The sequence below is a fragment of the Staurois parvus genome, unplaced genomic scaffold (assembly GCF_062004578.1).
Source record: "Staurois parvus isolate SC_StPar_1 unplaced genomic scaffold, SC_StPar_1.0 ptg000334l, whole genome shotgun sequence".
In the NCBI taxonomy this organism is placed as follows: domain Eukaryota; kingdom Metazoa; phylum Chordata; class Amphibia; order Anura; family Ranidae; genus Staurois; species Staurois parvus.
Window position 1 is genome coordinate 8244966 of NW_028318130.1, and position 24741 is coordinate 8269706.

Below are 24741 nucleotides of genomic sequence, written 5' to 3' on the forward strand. Positions count from 1 at the left end.
TGCTTGACGTGTGTAAACACATCTAAACATGCCTAAACGCGTGTTAATGCTAGGCGCATTTAGCACTTGAGTGTTACTTCATCTCAATGACCAGGATACATTATTATGCTGACCAATTAAATGGATTAACATGCAAGCACTTGAAGACTCTAAGCATGCCTAAACGCTTCTTAAAGCATTAGACGCTTTGACAAGTGTCAGGCGTTTTTTCTGCTAAAATGCTGATGCCAAAAGGAGGATCGTTTTTAAAACCTCCTGTGTGTATGAGGCCTTAAAGTTCACCTTTAATTGCCTACTTTGAATGGTCATGAACAAAAAGTTTCAATCTGGAAATCATGATTGATACTGGTTGATGAGTGGTAGAGCAAAGCATCAGGTTTGCTTCAATGCTTTTCCTGTGCTTCTTTATAACTCCTTCCAGCTGTCAAAAGCACAGAAAATACTTATTACCTCCAGGTATAGAGACATATGTGATTCACATCCCTCCCGCTCATGTAAAAGGGGTGGTGCTTGGTGGTTGGTCTAGCCCTGTCACATGGAGGCAAGGTGACAGCCCTCCACCTTGCGTAAAAAACCTTGCAGAGCCGCTGACATCATTTCCTGACGTGCAATTCAGAAGTTTGGTGAGAAAGGTGGATTCAATGCTGCATTTTATTATACCATTGTGATTGCATATATAGCAAAATAAATAGTTTTGTATTCATCACACGGGGTACGCTATGATTGCTATTCCCATTTTTTGCGCTTGATTCACATTGGAACCAGCAAAGTAATGTCTCTTAAAGGGACTGCTTGTGGGAGTGGCTGCAAAGAGCCGGAGGCACTGCACATAGAGGTGGATATTTGCAGCACTGGAGCACTAATACAAGCATGTTTATGTTATGTTTGGAGGACTGATCACATTGTATGGACACTTGCAAGTTAATTAGTGTCTGGCACCACAGATCACAGTATATGTGTAGATGTATATGTGTAGAATGGACTTATATTCTTCATATGTTATATGATTATCACATTTGGTTGCAAGCGTTTGCGCACTAATGTTAAGTAATTTTTGAGATTAGCATTCTTTGTACATATTTGAATTATTGATTTTAAAAGGAACAGCGCACCATTTTGTTCTATCACTCTACCTTGCGTAAGCTTCAATTAGTGTTATTTGGAGCTTACATAGTGCTGATTCCCTCACTCCTGGAGCCTGACCAGAACAGTAAGAGGGTGAAGGAAAGTAATTATATTGTGCAAGTACAGGAGGCATTGCAGTCAATCTATTGTCTTGTCCTGCATGGACAAAGCACAGGTTCTTAACTGCTTCCTGCCCTGTCTATAGACAACTCACAGCCAGGCAGGACATTCACCATTCTGGGTGGGTGTCACATGACATTATTATTATTATTATACAGGATGTATATAGCGCCAACAGTTTGCTCAGTGCTTTACAATATAAAGGGAGACAATACAGCAACAATACAGTTCAATACAAGAGGGATAGGAGGGCCCTGCTCCAAGATCCTACCCCAAAAGCACCTTGCGCTAGTCCCATGGGCCATGCTGTGGCGCAATCTGTCACCTGCACGACCACTGGACACAGCCGATGACAGATCATTGTACCGGGCTTCTGCCTGTACCATGTGATCGCTGTGAACAATCACAGTGGATCGCATGACAATTGTACACAATGGATAACTTCCATTCATGCCATCTACTATGTACTATCATGTTGTTTGCTGTGATTGGTCACAGTGATCACATGGTACAGACAGGGCCAAACACAGCCCATCTGTAGCATGTGATTAGCTGAGGCCAATCACAGCTAATCACAACAATACACACTAAATAAATTGATTTAATTTAATAAAAATGGTTGTTTGTAAAAGTGGTATTTACTGTTATAAGCAATCATAATGTTATAAGCAATCTTAATAAAAGAAATCCTGATCACCTCCCCAAAAAAGTTACTCTGGTAAGACTGCATTGCTCTGGTCACAGTATGTAACAAAAAAAAGTAATAAAAAAGAAAAACAAATACATATTTTTTTACATACTCTTTTTTTTTTTACAAACAATTTTTTTTACATTTCTTCATTTTTCAAATAAATTGTGACAAAAATGCAACTTCAAAAAACTCATCATGCCTCTTATTAAATACCTTGGACTGTGTACTTTCCAAAAAGGGGTCATTTGAGGATATTTGTACTGTCCTGAGTACAAATACAAATGGGATCATTTGAGGATATTTGTACTGTATTGATATTTGCACTGTCCTAGTATTTTTGTGCCACAAGAAATTAGATAGGCTATCAGTACATCAAGACTGATCAGTTTACAGATACTGTATATCTATCATGGTTTGTGGAGTTTAAAACTGTCCTAGACTAAATGTTATTATTATTATATACTGATTTATTATTTTTATTATTTATTACAGGGACTTACATAGTGCCGTCAATTTACATGGCACTTTACATATGTATTGGACATCCACATAAGTCCCTAACTCTCAAGGGGAGTACAGTCTAAAGTCCCTAACTTACATTCATACACATACTAGGGCCAATTTAGACAGGATCCAATTAACCTACCAACATGTCTTTGGAGTGTGGGAGCAAACTGGAGTACCTGGAGGAAACCCACGCAGGCAAAGTGAGAACATGGAAACTTTAGGCAGGTGGTGCCGTGGTTGGGATTCAAACCAACGACCCTAGTACTGCCAGGCGGAAGTACTAACCATTTAGCCACTGTGCTACATTTCTTTTACCAAAGAAATGTAGCAGAATACATTTTGGCCTAAACTTATGAAGAAAGATTATCAACATTTTATCACAGAAATTAAGAAAAATTAGTTAAGTTTTAAATTTTCTGAATAACTTTTGAAATTACATTAACATTTTAAAACTTATGTGAGATTTTATTCATAGGTTTTAGATCTGCTTTCAGCTAATATGTGAACCAGTAACTGTTAATTTGTTAATAATTACAAGCCAGTGGTCTTATCATATGACATTTTTTACTACCTCATTGCACAGCAAGGCTCTGCAGTCTTGGCAACAAGTGAAATCCTGCATTCAAATATGAGTCTATTCAGCAGTGCTTTAAATTAAAATGGTCTATTACAAGTACTTAACCTTATTTAGCAAAGTGGGTAATTTAAAAAAAAATAAACATCTGGTTTACATAATCATGTCACAGGACCACATCAATGACCTGTGTGCTTTGTTTAGCAAAGCATGTGACAGCAGGGATTATCATAGTAATTAGAGCAGTTTTCTCACTATATAATCATGCTACAGTATGCTGAGCTACTGTGAATGAAAATGACGGTGTACATTGGCGTGCCCTAAAAGTACTTAATCATATGGACTGTCATATGGACAACAAGTATGCAGAGATGTGGACTGTTCTGAAGTTAACTAATACAAGACAAGGCAATGCACATGTAGTGCAATAAGGAGCAGTTTGAGACCTTTCATTGTGAATGGGCTGAATTGCACTAGATCGCACCAAAAGTGGTGCATTTTTACAACCCGTGATCAGCTTTCAGGTAAATGATCTGGGGCTCTGAAGGTGGCACCTTCCAGGTTACCCCCACTGCCAGTGCTGATGGTGGTTCCCAGGTGTCCCTTGCAAGGAATAAACCCAGAACCAATTATGATTTTGTCACTTCCGGGTTCACATCTGTCATTTACCAGCTACTATAGCCAGGAAAGCAGCTAATAAAGCACAATTTGTGCTTGAATAGCTGTGGTGAAGGGAAGAGGAGACATTGAGGGGTTGATCTACTAACACTGGAGTGTGAAAAATCTGGTGAAGCTCTACATAGAGGCCAATCAGATTCCAGTTTTTTTTGTCAATGTTTAAATGAACAAGCTGAAGGTAGAAGCTGATTGGCTATCATGCAGAGCTGCACCAGATTTTGCACTCTCCAGTTTTAGTAAATCAACCCCTGAGGGTCTAATAGACCCCCAATGTCTCCATAAACAGGACAAGTGATAAACTCCTCTTCCTCCATTTAATACCCTCAAAAAAATAAATCGCATATAGTGCATTATCCAAAATGCATGATATTCAATACAAAATAAGCACTTACAAAATTAGTGCAAATATGTGTAAAACACTCCACTCCACCATGTGTCCACGTCTAACTTTCTGTCATCCTGTCTCTTACCTTCTTAAAATTAGGAAGAGCATCTGCAAAATCCACCTTCCTTCGTGGTTGAAAGCCTATATCCGGCCAATTTCGGATGGAAAATGTACCTCCGAAGGAATTTTATATAGTGTCATATCTTCACAATAGCATACATGCTATTCGGGGGAGAAAGTATAATTTTGGCGTCTGGGGTTATCACTTATTATATTAGTATTTAGTAATATACCAACATACTTATTTACTTATAAACAGGACCTGCCACCTATCCATGCTATCACATAGGAGTTTATTAGCCCCCTTTGTTCTCTTGTAATAGCAGTAAAGTTAATTGAAAACAATACATTGTAATAAAATACAAAGCCCAATGCATGCACTTGCATAGTGTGCACATATTTAAACATTAATTGTGTGAGGTATTGCTGTGAACATGGCAGTGAGAGAAACAATTCTAGGGCCATAATTAATGGTTAACTCTAACCTGATAACCTATAAAAGCTTTTAAAATGTCACAGATGGAGAATTCTGGGTATCATCTTTTTTGTGATTTCACAGATGTGTGCAATTTTAAGGCTTAACATATTTAGTATTTTTAATTTATATCAAAGCGGATATTATATTGGGTTTGTTTGCACTAAAACTAATTGTAGTGAACTCATTTTAGTGAATTTTTTTTTCTGAAAATGCGCATTTGATAAACAGTTCTACAAATATGGTGCTATTATACAGCGCCTGTTTTCAGAAAATATTTATTGGGAACCAGTTGCACTCGCAATTGAAGAATGATTACAATATTAAAACGTATTCATCTACCTCTAGACTTAAGGAAAATGTAACCCTTACAGTACAGGAGTCCCCATTGCAAGAGCAACTTTTTTCTGCTGCCTGGAGTATTATTATTATTATACAGTATTTATAAAGCGCCAATAGTTCGCTCAGCGCTGTACATTACAGAGGGGGACAGAACATGTGACAGAACAATACGAATACAATGCAAAACATGAGGGGATCGAGGGCCCTGCTCTTTCGAGCTTACAATCTAGGAGGGAGGGGATGGTGGCACAGGAGGAGATAGCTGTGGGGGATGGAGTGGTAGGAGGAGTGGAGGAGGTCGGCAAGTTAGCAGGGAGTGGGGTAGGCTTCCCTAAAGAGATGGGTTTTCAGGGTGCGCCTAAAGGAGAGGAGAGTAGGTGATAATCTGATGGGTTGGGGCAGGGAGTTCCAGAGGATGGGTGACACCCTGGAGAAGTCCTGGAGGCGGGCATGGGAGGAGGAGGCCAGGTAACTAGAGAGAAGGAGGTCTTGTGAGGAGCGGAGTGTGCGTGCTGGGCGGTACTTGGATATTAGGTCAGTGATGTAGTTCGGGGCAGTATGGTGGACAGCTTTGTACGTCAGTGTTAGGATTTTGAATTTGATCCGTTGCGCAATCGGAAGCCAGTGGAGGGATTGGCAGAGGGGGGTGGCGGAGACAGAGCGGTTGGAAAGGTGAATGAGTCTGGCAGTCGTATTCAGGATCGACTGAAGCGGGGATAGCCAGCGGTGAGGCAGGCCAGTGAGGAGTGAGTTGCAGTAGTCGAGTCGTGATATGATGAGGGAGTGGATGAGCTGTTTAGTGGTTTCTGGGGTTAGGAACGTGCGGATTTTGGCGATGTTGCGGAGGTGGAGTCTGCACGAGTTTGTTAAAGATTGGACTTGGGGCTGGAAGGATAGGTTGGAGTCCAGAATGACACCAAGTACTCTGGCCTGCGGGGCGGGTTTGATGGTAGCGTAGGTAGAGTAGGACTTTAAAGAATAGATGAGTTTAGTGAGTAGCTTTACATGTATTTTAATGAATACACTTACAGCCGTATTAAAAATTGAGAAAACATGACCAAAAGTGTGGGTTTGTGTGTATTTATTTTTTTTACTGGTACATTTTAATAAAAATTTGTCAACACTAAAAAATGCTCTGTATGGCTCATTCTTGGGTTGTACGTAGTGTTACTAACAAATACAAGATAATTTCTTTGTTAAAAAAAAAAATAAACCCAAGGTCATATGCACAGTATGTGATGATTGGCCTCCTATCTATCAAGAGTGGTGAAGATGTTATTGGCGGAACAATATTACAAATTCATTGGCAGATAAAGCTTGCTTTATTAGTATAACCTTACAGACTATTAAACTGAGAATATACGCATGGACTAAGGTGAATAACAATCTGTCAAAACTTTAAATCATACTGTTTAAAAGAAGTGAGTCATTTTGGCACAGGTTGGCCAAATGTATTTGTATATAGGCCAATTAGTTTGAGCAAGCAGTGTTAACTCAAAAAACAAATGGGACAATGTAAACAAATCTGCTGTATTGTAACATATATAGATAAAGACAACATGACTCATATAAAGGGTCGTAACATCTACTGGCTCTGTGTGAATGTCAACTGCAAAAATCAATAAATTAGAATAAATGAAATGCTCTCTACAAAGTTTAAGGCAGGAGATAAAAAGTAAATGCTTTAACTCCCTCATGAAAACTGAATAAATATGTATTACTCAGCCTCCTGAGCAGCCCCAGACAAACAGTTGAACACCTAGGAGAAACAGATTGTGCTGCCACAGTAGCCTGCTGATTATTTGATTTTCTGATATCCTGTGTATTTGAAATGTCTATTGCTTAGCTAGACGTTCCCAGCCTCTCCATGCTGCTGAATTATTTTTAATTTCCACCTCTGCTGAGTCAGGCTTAGAAATTAAGGTCCAATTCATATTCGTGTGTTTAGGTGAGCTGTGTTAGTTAAAAGAAAGATGTATGCCATATATACCGTAATATATATATACTATATTGCCAAAGTATTGGGACACCCCTCCAAATCATTGGATTCAGGTGTTCCAATCACCTCCATGGCCACAGCTGTATAAAATAAAGCACCTAGGCATGAAGACTGCTTCTACAAACATTTGTGAAAAAATGGGTTACTCTCAGGAGCTCAGTGAATTCATAGAGTGGTACCGTGATAGGTTGCCACCTGTGCAATAAGTTAATCCGTGAAATTTCCCTGCTACTAAATATTCCACAATCAACTGTTAGTGGTATTATAACAAAGTGGAAGCAACTGGGAACAACAACAAGTCAGCCACAAAGGTAGGCCAATGTAAAATGACAGAGCAGGGTCAGCGCAGGCTGAAGTGCACAGTGAGCAGAAGTCGCCAACTGTCTGCAGAGTCAATAGATAAAGACCTCCAAACTTTGTGTTGCCTTCAGATTAGCACAACAATAGTGCATAGAGAGCTTCATGGAATGGGTTTCCACGGGTGAGCAGCTCCACCCAAGCTTTACATCACCAAGTGCAATGCAAAGCATTGGATGCAGTGGTGTAAAGCACGCCACCACTAAACTCCAGAGCAGTGGAGATGTGTTCTCTGGAGTGATGAATCACACTTTACGCAATCCGATAGACCTGTCTGAGTTTGGCAGTTGCCAGGAGAACGGTACTTGCCTGAGAAGGGAGGGTTGTGTTGGTTGGTGTCCATGTGGGCATACGGTTTTCTCATTGCCTAGGGCAGCACAAAACCTAAATACACTACTGCCAAAAGATAAAAAGGTGAAGAGGGAGAAGAGCTCCAGCACACAGCCAATGATTCATATCTTCAGCTATGCATCCTTTCTATGTGCTGTGAGGAGAGGGGTATGTCCCTTCACTCCAATCAGCTCTCAGACTCTTGTACAGTGTGTAACTTCAGCTTTCTGCCCCCTGCTTTGTGGGTAGGTCTGTTAAAAATCCTCTTTATCTCTGAGTTCACCAGACTGTAGAAGACAAATGGCTACAGATAAACAGGTACAACGTATATAGGAGGATCTGTTTCATCGCTGTGTATCACCTAAGGCTAGCCACTTCACTGGGTATATGTAAGGGATTACAACCACTTTAAATTTCTTGTCAAGTCAGCAAGTCATGCCATACTGTTCACACAGACTGGGTCTCAGGAGGCATGTCTTTTGCATATAGCAACATTTAAAGCCCCACTTCAGGATAATCTAGCCTGTGTCTGCACAGTAAAAGGAGAAGCAGCATAGTGATGAGTGCATCTCTCTGTCACTCTGCTTTGTCTTCCTATCACCATGCTTCTTGTCAATACATGAACTGATTGGTTCCTTATGTTGCTACTTCCTTTCACATTCCAGTTCTGTTACACAGAAACTGTAAGAGGTTTATACAAGGTTGATATTGGATACTTACACTGCTTGCATTAAAAATAGATATAATTATGTATATTGCTTACAGAGCAGTAATAATCTGTATTTTTTAATTTGCCCACATTTCAGTTTTAAATATAACACACTGAACAAAATGGGTTGAATACATAAGAACAAAGTATCAAATTCCAACAATCATAGAAAAGGTATTTGTGACCTCTTTACTGGAAAACACTGCCCTAGCAGGAAAATACCCGCAAAGGGCTGTGCCACCTGGCAGGAGATAATATAAATACTTTCACATACATCATCTCTTCAGTAAACGAATGTTCTAGTTTGGGCTTGGTAAGAAATGTATCAAAATTAAACATTACGTGGCAGAAACTGCATCCACTTATGAGACATCAAAACACTAGTTTATGCACTGCTCACCTTAAAGTGGAGTTCCACTCATAATAATTAGTCACATTCTAATGGTCATCCATAGTGCTATAATGTTTGGATAGTTATAAGCTGAAATTTTTAGAAAGTACCATTTTTCCAATAGTCTTCCCCCCGACTTCCGATCATGGCCACCTAGGCGACTACGTCATCAGCCTGGCCCAAAGACTTCTGGGATATCTATGTCTTTGATCCCAGTAGTCTTTGGGTGGGTGCGATCACGGGACAAAGCAACAAAGCGTGGCTCGCAGTGTTATTACTGCGCAGGTAAGGTGCATGCTGGATAGCCAGCTGCACGAAATCCAGGAAATTAAGCCAGGCCCGCTTCAACTGCCCACACCCTCCATGGCCACAGCCGGAATCAAGGGAGAGGAAAAAAGAACTAATCAGTTTTCAAGAAATTAAGGTGTGAACATGGGCAGAAATATTTATTGTGGTTCTGGTGAGTAACAATGAGCTCAATGATGTTATTAGTATATTGTTGGCTAGAAGACTGGAACTCCGCTTTGACCAATCCAGGTTTTCGAAATCCAGGTTACCAAAGCTAACCAAACGCAATACAAAAGTGATTATGACTCTTAAACTCCCACTCTACATTCAAAAATATTCTTCTTCAATGAACATAAAGGAACATACCCAGTGCCTATTATTCTGGTACAAATAAATATTTGTGTTAATAAAATGTTTGTATTTTGTACCAGCATCATAGGCATTGGTCCTTTATATTCAATAAAGTAGAATATTTTTGAAAGTAGAGTGGAAGTTTTTATCACTTTTTTATTGCTTTAGGTTTCTACAAAAAAATTTAAATATTCACAGGTAGCTTCCTTGTATGTTGTATGCATACCACAGGTGTGTAGAACTACCCTAGAAACAGAAAACTTTTTGTTTTGTGATCAGCTGTTTCCAACAGTTATTCTACACCGCAACTGATTATGTGACTATAACTCCCATTTAGGAAGCAGATAGTACTATCCAATGAAATTTTCTAAAATCCTTTGCAGTATCCATAAATGGTGAGAGGACTGCTTTCTTCTCAGTAAAAGTGGAGCCAGACATTTTAAAAATCTGTAATGAATCACGCCGGGAGACCGCAGCTGCACTCTCCTTCTGACAACTATTGATGCCAGGCTATTATGCTGAACCTCCTGTTTCAACAATTTGAATTAGGTCTCTTGCACGCAGGAGTAAAACATGCTGAGTTTTTACTGATCTGAAATGAAATGCATTGTTGTCTATGGGACATTGCACACACCTGAGCAAAGATCAGAAATACAGCGATACGTACAGAGCCATAAAACAAAAATAGACAATTTTTCATTGGAGTGCAGTAATTTACTCACGTACATGGGTTAACTCATCTAAAGGCCCCTTGCACACGGGCACCATAATTTACTGATGTTTACTCAATAACTTGTGAAGTCTGAGTGTTAGTGGCCAAAAACTGTGTGTAAAGACCTGAGTATTGTTCAGTACAGATGAGTATAGGCTAGTAAATGTGCATAAGCATACAGACGAGTAAAATTCTTCTTCATTGCCATTCTCCATTGTTCTAATATACTCATTTATACTTGCGTAATCATGCCTTTAGATGAGTAAATATGTGTATGCGAGTAAATTACAGCACTCAAAAGAAAAATGTTCTATTTTTGTTTTCTGGTTCTGTACTCAACGCTGTAATATTGATCTTTACTCAGCTGTGTGCATTGCTCCATAGACAACAATGCATCTCATTACAGATCAGTAAAAAAACTCTGAATTTTTTACTCCTATGTGCAAGAGGCCAAAGCATATATATGTGAGTATAAATGAGTATATTACAATACTGGCAACAAATAAGAATTTTACTCGTCTATATGCATATGCGCCTTTATTCATCTATACTCAACATCACTTAACAGTATATTATGATGCCCATGTGCATGGGGCCTTACTGACCTATGAAATTTATTCTGTCTTGAAACAAAAAGAGGAAATATGATTACATTGTATAAACACATAAATGGTCAATATGGTAAACTTGGTGAAAAGTTGTTCAGTTTAAAGTTATTGGGGATGCTCTTTGCGTCTGGAGGAAAAGAGGTTTTACTTCAACATACAAAGAAGCTTCTCTATAGTAAGATGTGTGAAAATGTGGAATAGACTAGTTCTAGCCAACTCAAAGTAGGCTGCCTGTGCTTTCAAATGCACAAAATAAAACAATTTTTTTAATATGAAATAAGCCTGTAAATACATATCCATACATAGGGAAAAAGTGTTTGTACTTGGGCAGTTATTCAGTCCAACACTGGGGATCAGAAATTATTTTTTACCTGTTAGAAAAAAATGACTCATGATTTAATGGTTTTTGTCTTCTTCAGGATCAAATGCAGGTTTCTGTTGTTTGAGGATGCAAGGGTTTAATTTTTTTTTTTTTGGAAAACTTCTGTGAATATTCACTATGTTTTCTTTCAACTAGACTTACTATGAAAATGTCAGCAGGGCTTTTGACTTTTCTTGGACTTTCCTGATCTGCCTAATTTAGTGGTGGTCAAGTTACATGATACAGGTGGCTTTAAGTGCGGCCCCTGACATTACCATAAGGCTACACATAATTGTCAATGAATTTAATGCTAATGAAAGCTGTGAGAGACAGATGGTGTGCAACAGGAAATGCTCAGACTGAAGAAGCTATAGGAGACTGAGGAGATTCTTTGGAGTCAGCCATATGCTGGATCAATCCAAGACATCACCAAACAAACAGAACACATTAATGTTACCAACAGACAGAAGCAATCTTTAAAGGATACCAGGGGAGCAGTGACAGTCAGTGATTGGATTTATGCTTTGGCAATGCCATAGACCACTTCCCCACAGCACCCTCTTATGACTCGACCTCATTGATGTATGGAGGGCTGTAGACTCTTTGTATTTATAGTCATAGCCTGGAGACACATTACATGAAACTGCTGGAGATTACAGCTAGTGCTGCCCATTTAAAAGTCAATGCTTCCATGATTGTGTTCCATACAATTCTTTTAAAAATTACTTGTGCCACATTTGATATTTCTTTGAACACAATCAAATATTAAAAAAAGCATGAAAAAAGGTAAAGTAAAAAGAGAAAACAGATGGGCAGCACTGGGAAAAGGTAAGATGGTGCAACTATATCTGGTCTTCCATAGTACACAGAACATGGAAAAACAAATATTTTATTAAATATAAACTGCTAAATACCTTTTCTCATCAGCAGTTTATTACAGTCTTGAGACTTCTATCAGTGTCTGGCCTAGCACTGGTTAAAGCTTGTAGGAGAAGTTTTCATTCTCCTCTGACTGTCCTATGAATCTGCATGACCGCTAACCCTCTGTCTGGACAGTGCTGATTGGCCCTGTGCTAATCACATGCAACCCCCCCAAAAATAAACTTTTTAGCAAAACACACAAGCATGTGCAGAGCACTGAGCATGTGCAGAGTGCCCCATAGGGCTCTGTACTATCATCATTTTGGGGACAGTAGAATAAGGAGAGGATCAGAGAAGACAGCCTTTTTGCACAATGTGGAGGATAACCCCTTAGGTTCCACAGTGAGTACAACAAGCATGCTTTACTGCATACAGAGACTGATTTTACTATTGTGGGTTTAGTAACATTTTAAGTAAGCACAAAAACAAATCAATGTCTGTAGAGGCCCCAAGGGCCACACAGTAAGTGCCAAAGGGCTGCACGAAGTCCCTGAGCCACAGGGTGAGCATCATGGGCATAATTGTTTAGAGTCCCAGAAACTGTTGAAACCAGTGTATAACTACCAGACAACTAGCATTTCCAGAAAAAGGTCAAAAATAGCAGCTCTCTTATTTCTGTTGTGACACGTTTACTGTAAACACATGGGAGTAGTTAGAGAATAACTTCCTTGCACAACAGTGCATCATAACAGCAAAACAGATACATTTGATTGTAAGCTCTTTGAGGGCAAGGACTCATGCGAATGTACAATATTTGTAAAGTGCTGCACATGTGTAAAGGTAGTTCTCCACATCCAGGGGCGGACTGACCATTTGGAAACTCTGGCACTGCCCGAGGGCCCAGGGTCAGTAGGGGGCCCAATGAGATGCCCCTGGTACCTTTTCATAGGCTTTTTTGAGTTTGAGCAAGGACACAGGGGCCCCATGATCCCCTATTGCCCGGGGGGGCCCCATGAGTTGTCAATCTGCCCTGTCCACATCTATACACACATATAAACAAACATATAAAGACTATAGTTTAATATACAGTACACAGTATCAACATTATGTTTCTGAGATTTTTCTTAAAGTATTTATTGTAATACCTGAAGCATATCAGTAATATTTGCACCTTGAAGAATAATCATCATAGAAAATTTTACAAGAGACATTTTAAAAAATCTCTTTGGAAAAAACGTCATTATTAAAAATACATTCAATTCCTTCATTACTTCTAAAATGTAAGGTAGATTCCAAATAGACTAGCAGGGGAGATGCGGCTAACCAGCAATACACACTTTTGGATTCTAGCCATTTTAACCATAGCTATAGTTATGTTAATGCTTTTTAGCCTTTTACATCAAAAGTGCAATTAAGGGTTGTGCATTTCATTGTCATTATCCACATTTGTTAAGGCATTTCTTTAATTAAATGGTCCTAAAATTTCCAGCAAAAGAATAAAACTTCACCTATCTTGCATTTTGAGACTGTTACCTTAGAATCCACATAACCATACTATGTAGATAAAGGTCAGGTACAGCATGTTACAAATAATTCCAGATGCTAGGTGGGTTCATAAAGTGAATCTCTGGCCAAGTAATAGATATTTAAAGTGATTGTAAAGGCAAAAGGTTTTTTTTACCTTCATGCATTCTATACATGAAGGTAAAAAACCTTCTGTGTGTGCTGCTCCCCCCACAGCTCTCCTAATACTCACCTGCTCCCCCTCTCGATCCAGTGATGTGAATGAAAGGTCACGGGAATCCCTCTCTTCATTGGCTGAGACAGCAGTGGGAGCTATTGGCTCCCACTGCTGTCAATCATGGCCAGTGAGCCAATGAGGAGAGAGTGGGGTCAAGGCTGAGCCGCAGCTCTATGTGTCTCGTGGACACATAGAGCCAGGCTCGAGGGAGAGTACGCACGAGTGCCCCCATGGCAAATGGCTCACTATTGCAGGCACTGGTCAAGGGGGAGAAGCCAGGAGCACCTGCGGGGGACCCGAGAAGAAGTGGATATGGGCTTACACAGAGCAGGTAAGTATGACATGTCTGTAATTTTTTTTTTAAAAAAAAGCCAGCAAACCTTTAATATCACTTTAAGTGTTTACATATTCTTAACAAGAACTGAGCCATGAAACAAGTATTTGTTGACCTTTGTAGCAGCAGGTACTGTAGAGCAATTCCTCTTGAATGTTTACAGCAGAAGCCCTAATGTAAATATCAAAGCTCTGGGGGAGAAGGTGGGGTGTGAGATAAGCTGCTTAGAGAAACCTGACAATTTTAGTTCTTCTGCTGTTTTCTTTAAGGATCAATATCTCCACTCACTGAAGCTACAGTGGTCAGTGAGGTCTGCACTGTATGTACTGTAAACACATATGTCCATGGCATGATCATAGATCTACATTCATTTTCTTATGTGGCTGGCAGAATAATATTCATGTTCCACAGCAGTGATCTGATTGTATGCCAGAATCAAGTTATGGAAAATAAGTTCACTTAACCATATTTAAAAATGTGATTGATTATTTAATTTTAGGCTGTTTTCACTGTCTGTACCGCTGTCAAAAATGTGTGATAGTGGTTATAACAATTGAAACGATCCCATCTGTCATTTTTTTTTTTTTTGTAGTGAATGAAAATCAAATCATACAGTTGGTTGCTATAGAAAGAATTTCCTTTTTGTCACGTCTATATATTCACAAATCTGTGCACAAAAATAATAACTCACAAAGCTGTCTTGATTGCCTTTTCCATACTAGAAATTATAAGGTTAGGAACAATGCATTACATTATCACTAAAGCAAAGAAATTACAAATAAATACTAAGCCACAATCCTTTAATACATACTATATATGTTTATCTTTGTTTAAAAAACACGGCACTGGCTCTTATTTTAATATTAACAGGTTATCTAAAGATTTTTTAATATACCTGGCAGTTATCTCATGAGACAATTATGTGACCTCCAGTACATAAAAAAGATGTGATCGGTATTTCATGGTTTTGCCTGTGAATTTCTCCATTAATTTTTGCTATCATTTGACAGAAATTAAAATAATTTGGTGATTGTGAATTTGTAAATATAATGCTCAACTTAAAGGATAAGTTCACCTTTGGGAACATGTTATATGTTCCACCCATTTTTAAGGTGGAACAAGTTCCCACTGCTGCAGCCGCTTGCCGATCCCCCCTTTCCCTGTGACAGCAGTGCAGGGAGAAGATCCCCATACTGCTGTCACTTTTTGAGAAGACCGCAGCCATGCGGGGCTCTGACCACATGGCCACGTCATTCATTCACAGATTTCTGTGAATGAATCAACTACAAGTACCATCATCCTTTGTGGCTGTAATCTTGTAGTTCTCCATGAACTACCACGGTGCTGTTAAGTGTAACTGCCTGTCAGAGTGTGCTTTTTTTTAATGATGAACTTATCCTTTAAATAAAACAGGATTTTGCTGCAGGTTTATGCTGCTCAAATCTTAACAATATTTAATTTTTTTTGCCATATTTCAGCAGCTACCATTGTATTTTTACATTGTGTGTATTCTAATGAGGAGCTTTCACATCCTTCCCTGAGGACACATAAGGAAGTGAGAGGAAATCTCTCTATAGTAGGGAAGTCCCCTCTTAGACAGCTGTCACTGGAACAGGAGTTCACATTGAAAATATTATCTTCAGTGATTGTTTTTGAATTTCCTATCATTTTGTGTTTCACTGAAAGCAGTGATGAAGAAAACTGGCAGGAGTTCAAACTATCCCTTGCTCAGTCCAAAAGAAAAAAAAAAAAAAGAAAAAACAAAAAAATTTTAAAGGATAAGTTCACCTTTTGTAACACGTTACATATTCAGGGTGTAACTTGTAACATGTTACGAATGGACCGGCCCCAGCTCCTCCCTGCTCCCTGTTGTGACAGCGAATAGGGGATCTTCTCCATCCTGCTAGTTGTCACAATTTTTTTAAAAATGTGGTCGTGTGGGGCTCTGCCCGCCCTGTCACCTCATTCATTCACAGTATTTTGTGATAGAGAACACTACAAGTTCTGACAGCCTTTGCAGCTGTCGGCTTGTAGTTCTCAATCAACTACCAAGGTGCTGTGGAACGCCGTAGTAGTTCATTGAGTCTTGAATCTTATGATTGCTGGTACCATGCTTTAGAGGCTCAAGAAACAAAAAATAATAAATGCACATTTTTTTACCTGCAAAAAAATGTGCATTTATTATTTTTTGTTAAAAGGTGAACTTATCCAATAAAGTGTATGTATATCCACATTTCACCTTATCACTAAGCTCAGAGGCAAACTCACTTGCAAAGGGTCTAAAAAGTAATGAGTATGATATTCCTAGGAAGTTGTCTCTTGTTTATTGGTTGCAAACAGTCTCCAGTCAAAGAACCAGATTACATACCAGGATTCCAATAAAATGTATAGAAGTAAAGGTGTCCTCCCTATTATTTATCAGTTGCGTACATTATTATTATTATTATTATTACATCGAGTTTATATAGCGCCAAAGGGTTTGCTCAGCGCTGTATAATAGAGGGGGGGGGGTACATACATCATATTCTTTATGTAACACAGCAGCATTAACCTCTTCTTCACATCCCTGTTTCTGTTGGTTCATCCTCTAAAAGTGACTTTTATTAATTTTTTTAAATTTAGAAGTTTAATGTCTAAACTTGACAGTCAAAAGTTCTTCGTTCACGATATTTTAGGGCCAACTTTAGGTTATGAACTAGGTCCCAGTGGCTGTGATTTTTATATCTGGATTTGTCTGTGAATGCATATGGCTGAATGAACGATCTAGTTGTTTGGTACTTTAGCGGCTTGTCTGCATGGCAGTGGTAGTGATACAAAGACTTTATGTAATCATCAAACACTCTTGCGAAGACATACAATATCTTGCTATTGTTGATGTGCTACAGGTTAGGACTGAGAGTTGAATTTGCATCAAATAAGTGAACATCTGTGTGCTTTAATAAAAATGCGTATTTCTCTCACCTTCTCTTCTAATGAAGCAAACTGGTGAATATTATACCTCAACTGAAGACTTTTTCAGATGCCTATGACCAGAGAATGTTCATGTGCTTCCTGAAACTAGAAGCCTCCCCAGCACTGTGCATACACAGCCTGCTCAAAGAAGATGGTGGGCATGACCATTGTTCCCTATTGCGTGCATAGGCACACGTGCAGCGCTGCTCACAGTCCACATATGGGATCTTTTTAATGTGGATTCATTTGTGTTGAATTTGATATTTCAGTTATAATTATATTGTAACCCTATATTTACTTTCAAAGATCCTTTAAGAGAACCTTTAAATAGACCCTCAATCATAAATTGCATGTAAGTAAATATGGCTATTGCATGAGTACTATGTAGTGCAAGCAGTAAAAAGAACCCTAGAAAAAAAAACTGCTAATTCAGACTGCTGATTAGAATTTACAGAAGAGTCTAGCACAATAGCCCTAAACATCTGTGACTAGTGTATTTAAATTAAAAGAAGAAAATACTCAATTGTCCATCTAAATAGAAACATCTGAAGCCTCAAATGACTCAGATAAAGACATTAGACCAATCTAGGTCAACTACATACTGTACGTACTACTTCAAACACATAAGATAATACTGAATTTCATATTTTGGGAAAGTATTGGGAATAAAAAGATTTGCAGCTAAGCGTTTAGCTGTTAGATTAATAGTGATCCTTGTAATTTATCTAGGTATTTGGAAACCTAAATTGTTCATGCTGAACAGAAAAGGTAAAAGTCCTACGTTGCAGTGGGGCTGCCTCCACAAGGCAAGGAATAACTGATTATTTATGCCTAACTCTAGGGAACTCAATAAAGCAGTTTTACTTACCAGATTCTACACTCCCACAGGCTCCTTTTTGTTGCAAAGCCCCTGCAGCCTCTTCTCCCTTGCACTCAGGAGGTGAGATGCCCCGCACATCATTAAGACCAATGCAGGGACAATAGCCCTGCTTTGGACATAAGGATGCTGAGGGACAGTTCCACTGCCAGAGTGTAGGGAAGTACCATTTGCTGGGGCAGCAGAGGATCAAGTAAGGCAAATTCTTCTACCATCCCCAAGGTTAAACAAGCCTTTAACCTCTGCAGTTTTGGCACATCCACACTGCAATGGAGGACTTTTACTTTTCTCTGAGTTGGGCTTTAAGAAACAAGAATTCAACAATCTACAGAAATAAATCCAAGTAACTGTATTCTATAAGTCTTGCCTAAGAGCAGATACCATGAGAGTGATACTTTTATTTTTATTAATCAGATAAGCTTTTTATCTGTCCATCTTTAAGTTTTACCTTGATATTGGGATCTGCCTTCCCCTGACCTTGTGCTTGCATTTGACCACATGTCCTCTAAATTATGACATGTTAAGGATACGTTGAGCCTATCGTGCATGGTCGCCCCAGTGAGCTATGTGCTTTTTGGACACCTTTATTCTATGTTTGGTCCTGAAGCTCTTTTTATGAATTCCAGGGATATTGTTTAAAACATTGATATAGGTTTATGTTTGCGTGCATTTTTAAGGATTATAAAATAAAACTGTGTCATTTTAGTATCTGTTATTTGTGTTATAGTCATTGACAAACCTTTACATCTATATTTCCATGTCCTTATCTCATGAAGGAGTGAATCCAATGGGCAGTCTCATGTTTTCCTATTTTATTATACCTGCATTTATGCTTTTATAAACACTATATTATTGGCTGTATTTCCACACTTTTATGAGTGTTCTATTTCTATAAAATTTAATTAAAGTTTTCTCCTATCTTTGATTAGGTTTTACTAAGGGATTTACCTTCCCATAACTTTGTGGCTATGCTTTACCAAACTTCATCCTCCTGATGATAGCTGGTGGCATTCTCAATAGGCAAATTAAGGGCAGAGTCAGGCCTCAGTATCAAAGTAAAACGTAATCAAAGATAGGACCAGAAGAGCTTTTTCTGACTAAAGGTAATAGTATGTGGTATCTGTCTTTAGGCCTGAATTTAAACTAAAGTGCAGGCCCATTCCAAGAAGCAATTCTACCTTGCTGACAAATATGATTTTGCACAGCAGGTCCAGATACGTATTACATCTCTTGTTCAATATATTTTGGCAGGTTCTAGAGGTACCAATAGGCTACATAAGATAAAATTGGATTTCACTACCATTTAGCTATGCATGCAGAATGTAAAAATATATATTTTGGACGTTTTGAAATATTTTAAATCATTGCGCTACACCTGGAAGTTTAGTGCAGAAAAAAAAATAGACACCATTGCACCCTGTAGACATATAAGACTTAATTGCCAAATGATACCATGTATTTTTTGATATAGCAATAGTTAATTTCAGCCATTGGACTGATATGTTCTTTTCTCACTGTAATGAAAATAACAGCCTTCATGGCAAATAATGATCATTATATCTTAGTGAAATGAGCCTATAGACTGAGTGAAAGACAAAGACAAATAACAAGTACGAAATACAAAAATACTATTTACATATTTGATTATTCCATGTCTCTGTCTTACACTATCGAACAAGCTAGGATGGTAGAGTTGCGCTGTAAGGTCTGCAAAAATGACACCAGTGCAATTCTGATGGTAATCTTCCATAAGGTTAAAGTCTCTCAATTACAATATCCAAAACACACAGCTTAGAGTAAAAAAATAAAATGCTTTACATACATGTACTCTCGAGGTGCAGAAAGGAGTCCAACTGGGCATACTTGGTGGTTTATAGTACAAGTTTCTGTTCTTTTTTTTATTAAACATATTTTACATGATATAAAAATATTAATCACAGTGCGCTTTTACATTGATATTGCTATAAACAAAGAGGCTGCACAATATTTTTAGTGGAAATAAATTATATAGTCATTATCTTGATAAAAAAAATCACAGGGAAAATATGGACTTGCATATCATTGCAGAAAAATGTCTTTTCAAGCCCTTAGAATGGGAAAATAAAAAATCTTGGACGATCCTTAAGTGTAGATCTGGACTTGCCTGATGCAAATTGCACCGTCTCTACCCTGAACAGGGTTCTTAATGGAAAAGTTGATCCAATACTTAAAACAGGACAAAGTCTTCTCTATGTTCAGAAGCAGATTAAATATATCCTCTGATTGTAGAATCAGTTTGTTTATGGTCTTTTCCAATATGCAGGAACACAGCGACACACTTCTTCACTGTAGAATAGACCAGGGTCACAGCGTTTCGGTCGAGATTTACATGGTGGTCTATAACAACTGAAAACAGGAAAATGAAGTAATGAATTCCAAATGAAATCTATCACATTCTATATTGGCATGCAAGGAATATATATATATATATATATATATATATATATATATATATAGCAAACAGTTGTGCTCAAAAGTTTGCACACCCTGGCAGAAATTGTGACATTTTGCCACTGATATTGAAAATATGACTGATCATGCAAAAAAAAAACTGTCTTTTATTTAGGGATAGTGATCACATGAAGTCATTTATTATCACATTTTGGTTCCTTTTTAAATCATAATGATAACAGAAAACACCCAAATGTTCCTGATCAAAAGTTTACATAACCTGGAATATTTGGCCTTTGTACAGACACGCAAGGTGACACACACAGTTTAAAATGGCAATTAAAGGGTAATTTTCCAGACCTGTGGCTTTTTAAATTGCAATTATTGTTTGAGTTTGTTTGCGCTCATATGGATGCACTGAGCAGGCTAGACCTCGTAACAAGGTATTGGATCTTTTAAAAGATGGAAAAGGATATAAAAAGACATCCAAGCCTTGAATATGCCAGCCAGTACTGTTCAATCACTTGTTAAGAAGTGGAAAGTTTGGGGATCTCTGGATACCAAGCCAAGGTCAGGTAAAGCAAGTAAGATTGAAGCCACAATTGCCAGAAGAATTGTTCAGGATAAAAAGAAAACCCACAGGTAACCTCAGGCATCTCTGGAAAAAGACAAGGTGGTTGTATCAAGGAGCACAATATGATGATACTTGAACAAAAATGAGCTGCAGATCCAGTTGCCAGAAAGAAGCCTTTACTGCACTAATGCCAGAAAAAAGCCCAGTGATGCGTGTTGGGCATATTGTAACTGGGCAGTATATATACATTATTTGGATATATCCTTTTGAGTCAGCAGGCAGAGCTTTAGGTTCAATGAAAGCTTTGTCTTTTTTTTGTTGCCCCTCTGTTGTAAAAAAAAGCCTGTTTACAGAACTTATTCAGTAAATTCCTGTCTCAGGACAGGTTCCTTCTGCTGTAATTTCCCTTTAGCTAGGCCAAAGTGCTGTGGGAACCATCTGTCTTTTTTTGTTTGTAAAACTTGTATAAACAACTTAAATTAAATTGACCCAAACCCCTTCACATTTACAACCTTAAAATGTAAGTCAAGCCAAAAACCTTTCTAGCTTTGGAAGAGTGGGGAATAATTAGAACCCCTGTCTGGTTTTTACTGCTGAGACTCAGAGAAATTTACCCTCAGTTCCTGTCCTACTGACAATGTTTTAACAAGATGGGAATTAAGGAAAAATCTGCAATAGACACACAGACAGGTTCTAGCACAGACCTGCAGATTTCTATTTTAGAAGGAAGAATTGCGACATGTACGTTTCGTAAATAAAACTGCTGCAAACACCTTTACTCAAGGCGGACAGCCATCATCCGGAATCACTAATAAAAGGCATTCCGGTGGGTCAGTTTCTGCGGGCATGTACGAACTGTACTGAGGATAACAAATTTAAAAAGGCAAGCAGATAAATTATGTGGCAGATTTAGAGACAGGGGCTATTCACATAAAGTGATTAGAAGAGCTGAAAAGAATACACGGTCAAAAAGAAAAAACAGTCTAATAAATCCACCTTCCTTCCCTGAAACAGGTGAGGATCTGAAGACACTGGCTAGGATCATTACTAGGTTTGGAGCAGAATGAGAACAAGAATGTACTTACTAAGTCACTGGCTATTGCTGAGATAGTTGGCACACTCCCTCAGCTGGTAAATGCCAAGCAAAAAATCTGCGGGATGGGTGACATCTTGTGGCTAAGTAGGTTATTGACAGTCCACAGGGTATAAATAAATCAGTTAGACTGGCCCTGCCTATCCCTGAAGAAGCCCAAGTTGATTGGGCGAAACATGTAGGATTCCACATCCTCATGCATGTGATGTACGTGACATCACCACGCACAGTGGCTGTCTCGCTTTGACCACCATTTATCTAATGGGCTAATACGCCACCCGAGCCTTACATGCTACTCTGGACTATCCATATATTTATATGATTTGGAGACCTAACCAGTGGTGATGGCCATACATGTCACCACCTGGTGAGCAGTGAAAAGACTGTAACACTACGGAGTCCTGCTGATGTAGCCGATGGACACACGTAACTCAGAAGGCTGGGTGAGCTGAAGTCTATGATCTGCATATATTGGTGTTTTAGAGCCTTATTATGCTACATATTGGTTGAAAATTGAGGCTCCTGGAATTTGGTGACTTTTTTGGGACATTCACTTGCCTGAATACCATTTTGTACCCGGACTGTTGTCCATTAAAATTGACTATTTGAACGTAGGATTATAATGGGCCACCCTATAGGCATCTAGGAGATATTCAAGACTGTAATGGTCCCCTATGTGAATTGTGAATGATGTGCCTTACATTATCCCTTCATAAGTGACTCACACCTGGAGAATGCATTATAGTGGAAGATGTACACATACATATTCGAATGCCACTCACTACCTGCTCAATTACCTTGTTAGACCTCTTGTAGTCCAGCTATTATTATTTACTTAGGGTATCTAATACCATCTTTCATGAATGAATGTGGGTTGAGTGAACAGCTGCCTAGGTGACAAGGGAACATGGTCTTTTTTAACTATAGTGGTTTTAGCTAATTGTTATATATGTCATTTTTGTAACTATATTTTCAATAAAGCCATGCTTTATTAAGCTGCATGATCCCTTTAGAAAACTACTTTTGGGGTAATTTATTACCCTTGATTGTTTTAGAATATGTTGATGAGTTTTGGTGACCACACCAATTTATTCCAGGGTGAAGTCAGCAGTAGCTTGGCTTTTGGTATGATTGCAACTATACATGTACCTACCAATTTTTGATATTGACTATAGAGGTCCTTGGCGTATTTTTTTTTTTAATTGTAAATTTTTTATTAAGGACCAAAGCACAAATTTTAAGACAGGACACAATTTCAACAGAAACACAACATGTATAAACGTCACAATGACAGAAGTCTATCATCGGTTCAGAAATAAACAAGGTCAAGAAAAGCATGAACATATATAAACAGCATGTCAATCAGTATTCTTTAAAATCATGAAACGTTATAAACCTGCATATCTTCAGACTTCAGTAAATTGCAGTATTAGTCAAAGGCATGATATATATAATATAGAATCCAGACTATATGAGAGGAGGTGATAAAGGAGGGGATCAAGTAAATTTCCTAAAAGGAGAATGATCCCAAGCCCCCCAAATGGAGTGGAAAATACCCAAATGCTCACCCACTAAGGCCGTAAGATATTCCATTTCCCTTATTTCAGAGATCGCTCCTATGAAATGGTCTTGTGATGGTATATCTACTGACTTCCAAAAACGCGGTATCACCCTTCCTGCAGCTGTCAAAATATGTAGTCCCAACCGTTTAGACGGTTTGGGAATACCCCTAAAGGGTAAGCCCAGAAGATAATGAAGTGGGTCAGGGGCAGGGCTGCATTTTTTAGATTTTTATTTATTACTGAGGTGCCGAGGTATACCTCTTATGCTAGCAGCTCCATATTATTTTATCTGTTTCTTCTAAATCTGCATCAAGTTGTATTAAGTTGCGCTCGTTCACTTTTGCTTATTTTAAGCATCACGTACTTGTTCCAATACCCTTTGAATCATAACCCAATATCCCACAATCCGCGGGTAGAAAAATGTGTGACAGTGTACCCACTCCATCCATGCATCTCCAGCATCTACAGTATCAGATAAGCTTGGGCTAATTGCATGGAGTACCACGGGGTCTTTTACCAATGCATCAACACCTTATATATATTTTCTTTGTATACAACACAGCAAGAGGACTTGGCAGCAGAATCCCATATCGCCTACCAACACTTTAAAGAAATTGAACACTGAAGTTCTTCTTCCCACCTCTTCATATATCGATGTGACTTCTCAGCTATATGTTCCCTATTAAAAAGCAAGCTATATAGAGAGGTGATAAGGTGTTGTTGGGAGGGACCTCTAATCGCTATCCTCTCGAAATCTGTAGGGAGGTTTAATGTTAAATAAGAGCTCAGGGAGTGGAAGAAGTGACAAAACTGCAAATAAGTGTATCTGATCGATACAGGTATTGTGGACTTCCATGTTCTAATCTCTTCACACGATTGAGTCCTACGTGAAGCAGGACTGATTAGATGACGAAGCTGTAATATTCCACAATCAGCCCAAGGATGCATCTGCAAATAGGACAGACTATCCGGAATCTCTGGATTATACAATATGTTCAACAATGGGGAGCATCTAGATAGCAATTGGTGTGATTTTAAACAAGTTGACCAAATCTTAAGAGTGAATTTCATAGATTCACGCAACATAGGTATTGGAGGGAGAGGCATTATGTAGTGATGGGGTCGCAGCAATGAGCAAGGGGGACTGGGTGTATGTAGTTTAATTCAATCTCCGACCATCTATTATGGGGCTTCTGGGTGAACCATGATAATGTTTGTCTCAGATGGGTGTAATAGTAATAGTTAGTAATATCT

At 38.6% G+C, this 24741-nt stretch overlaps 1 protein-coding gene across 1 annotated transcript in view; it reads right to left on the reverse strand.

Annotated features, from left to right (window-relative positions):
- Positions 1-19691: 19691 nt before the first annotated feature.
- The window catches only part of VEGFC (vascular endothelial growth factor C), a 216249-nt gene continuing 211199 nt past the window's right edge, over positions 19692-24741 (reverse strand). Inside the window, exon 7 of the mRNA XM_089684063.1 lies at positions 19692-20213. Within this exon, the coding sequence (XP_089540189.1) occupies positions 20108-20213 (106 nt within the window). The 3' untranslated portion in view covers positions 19692-20107. The remainder of the gene's footprint in view (positions 20214-24741) is intronic.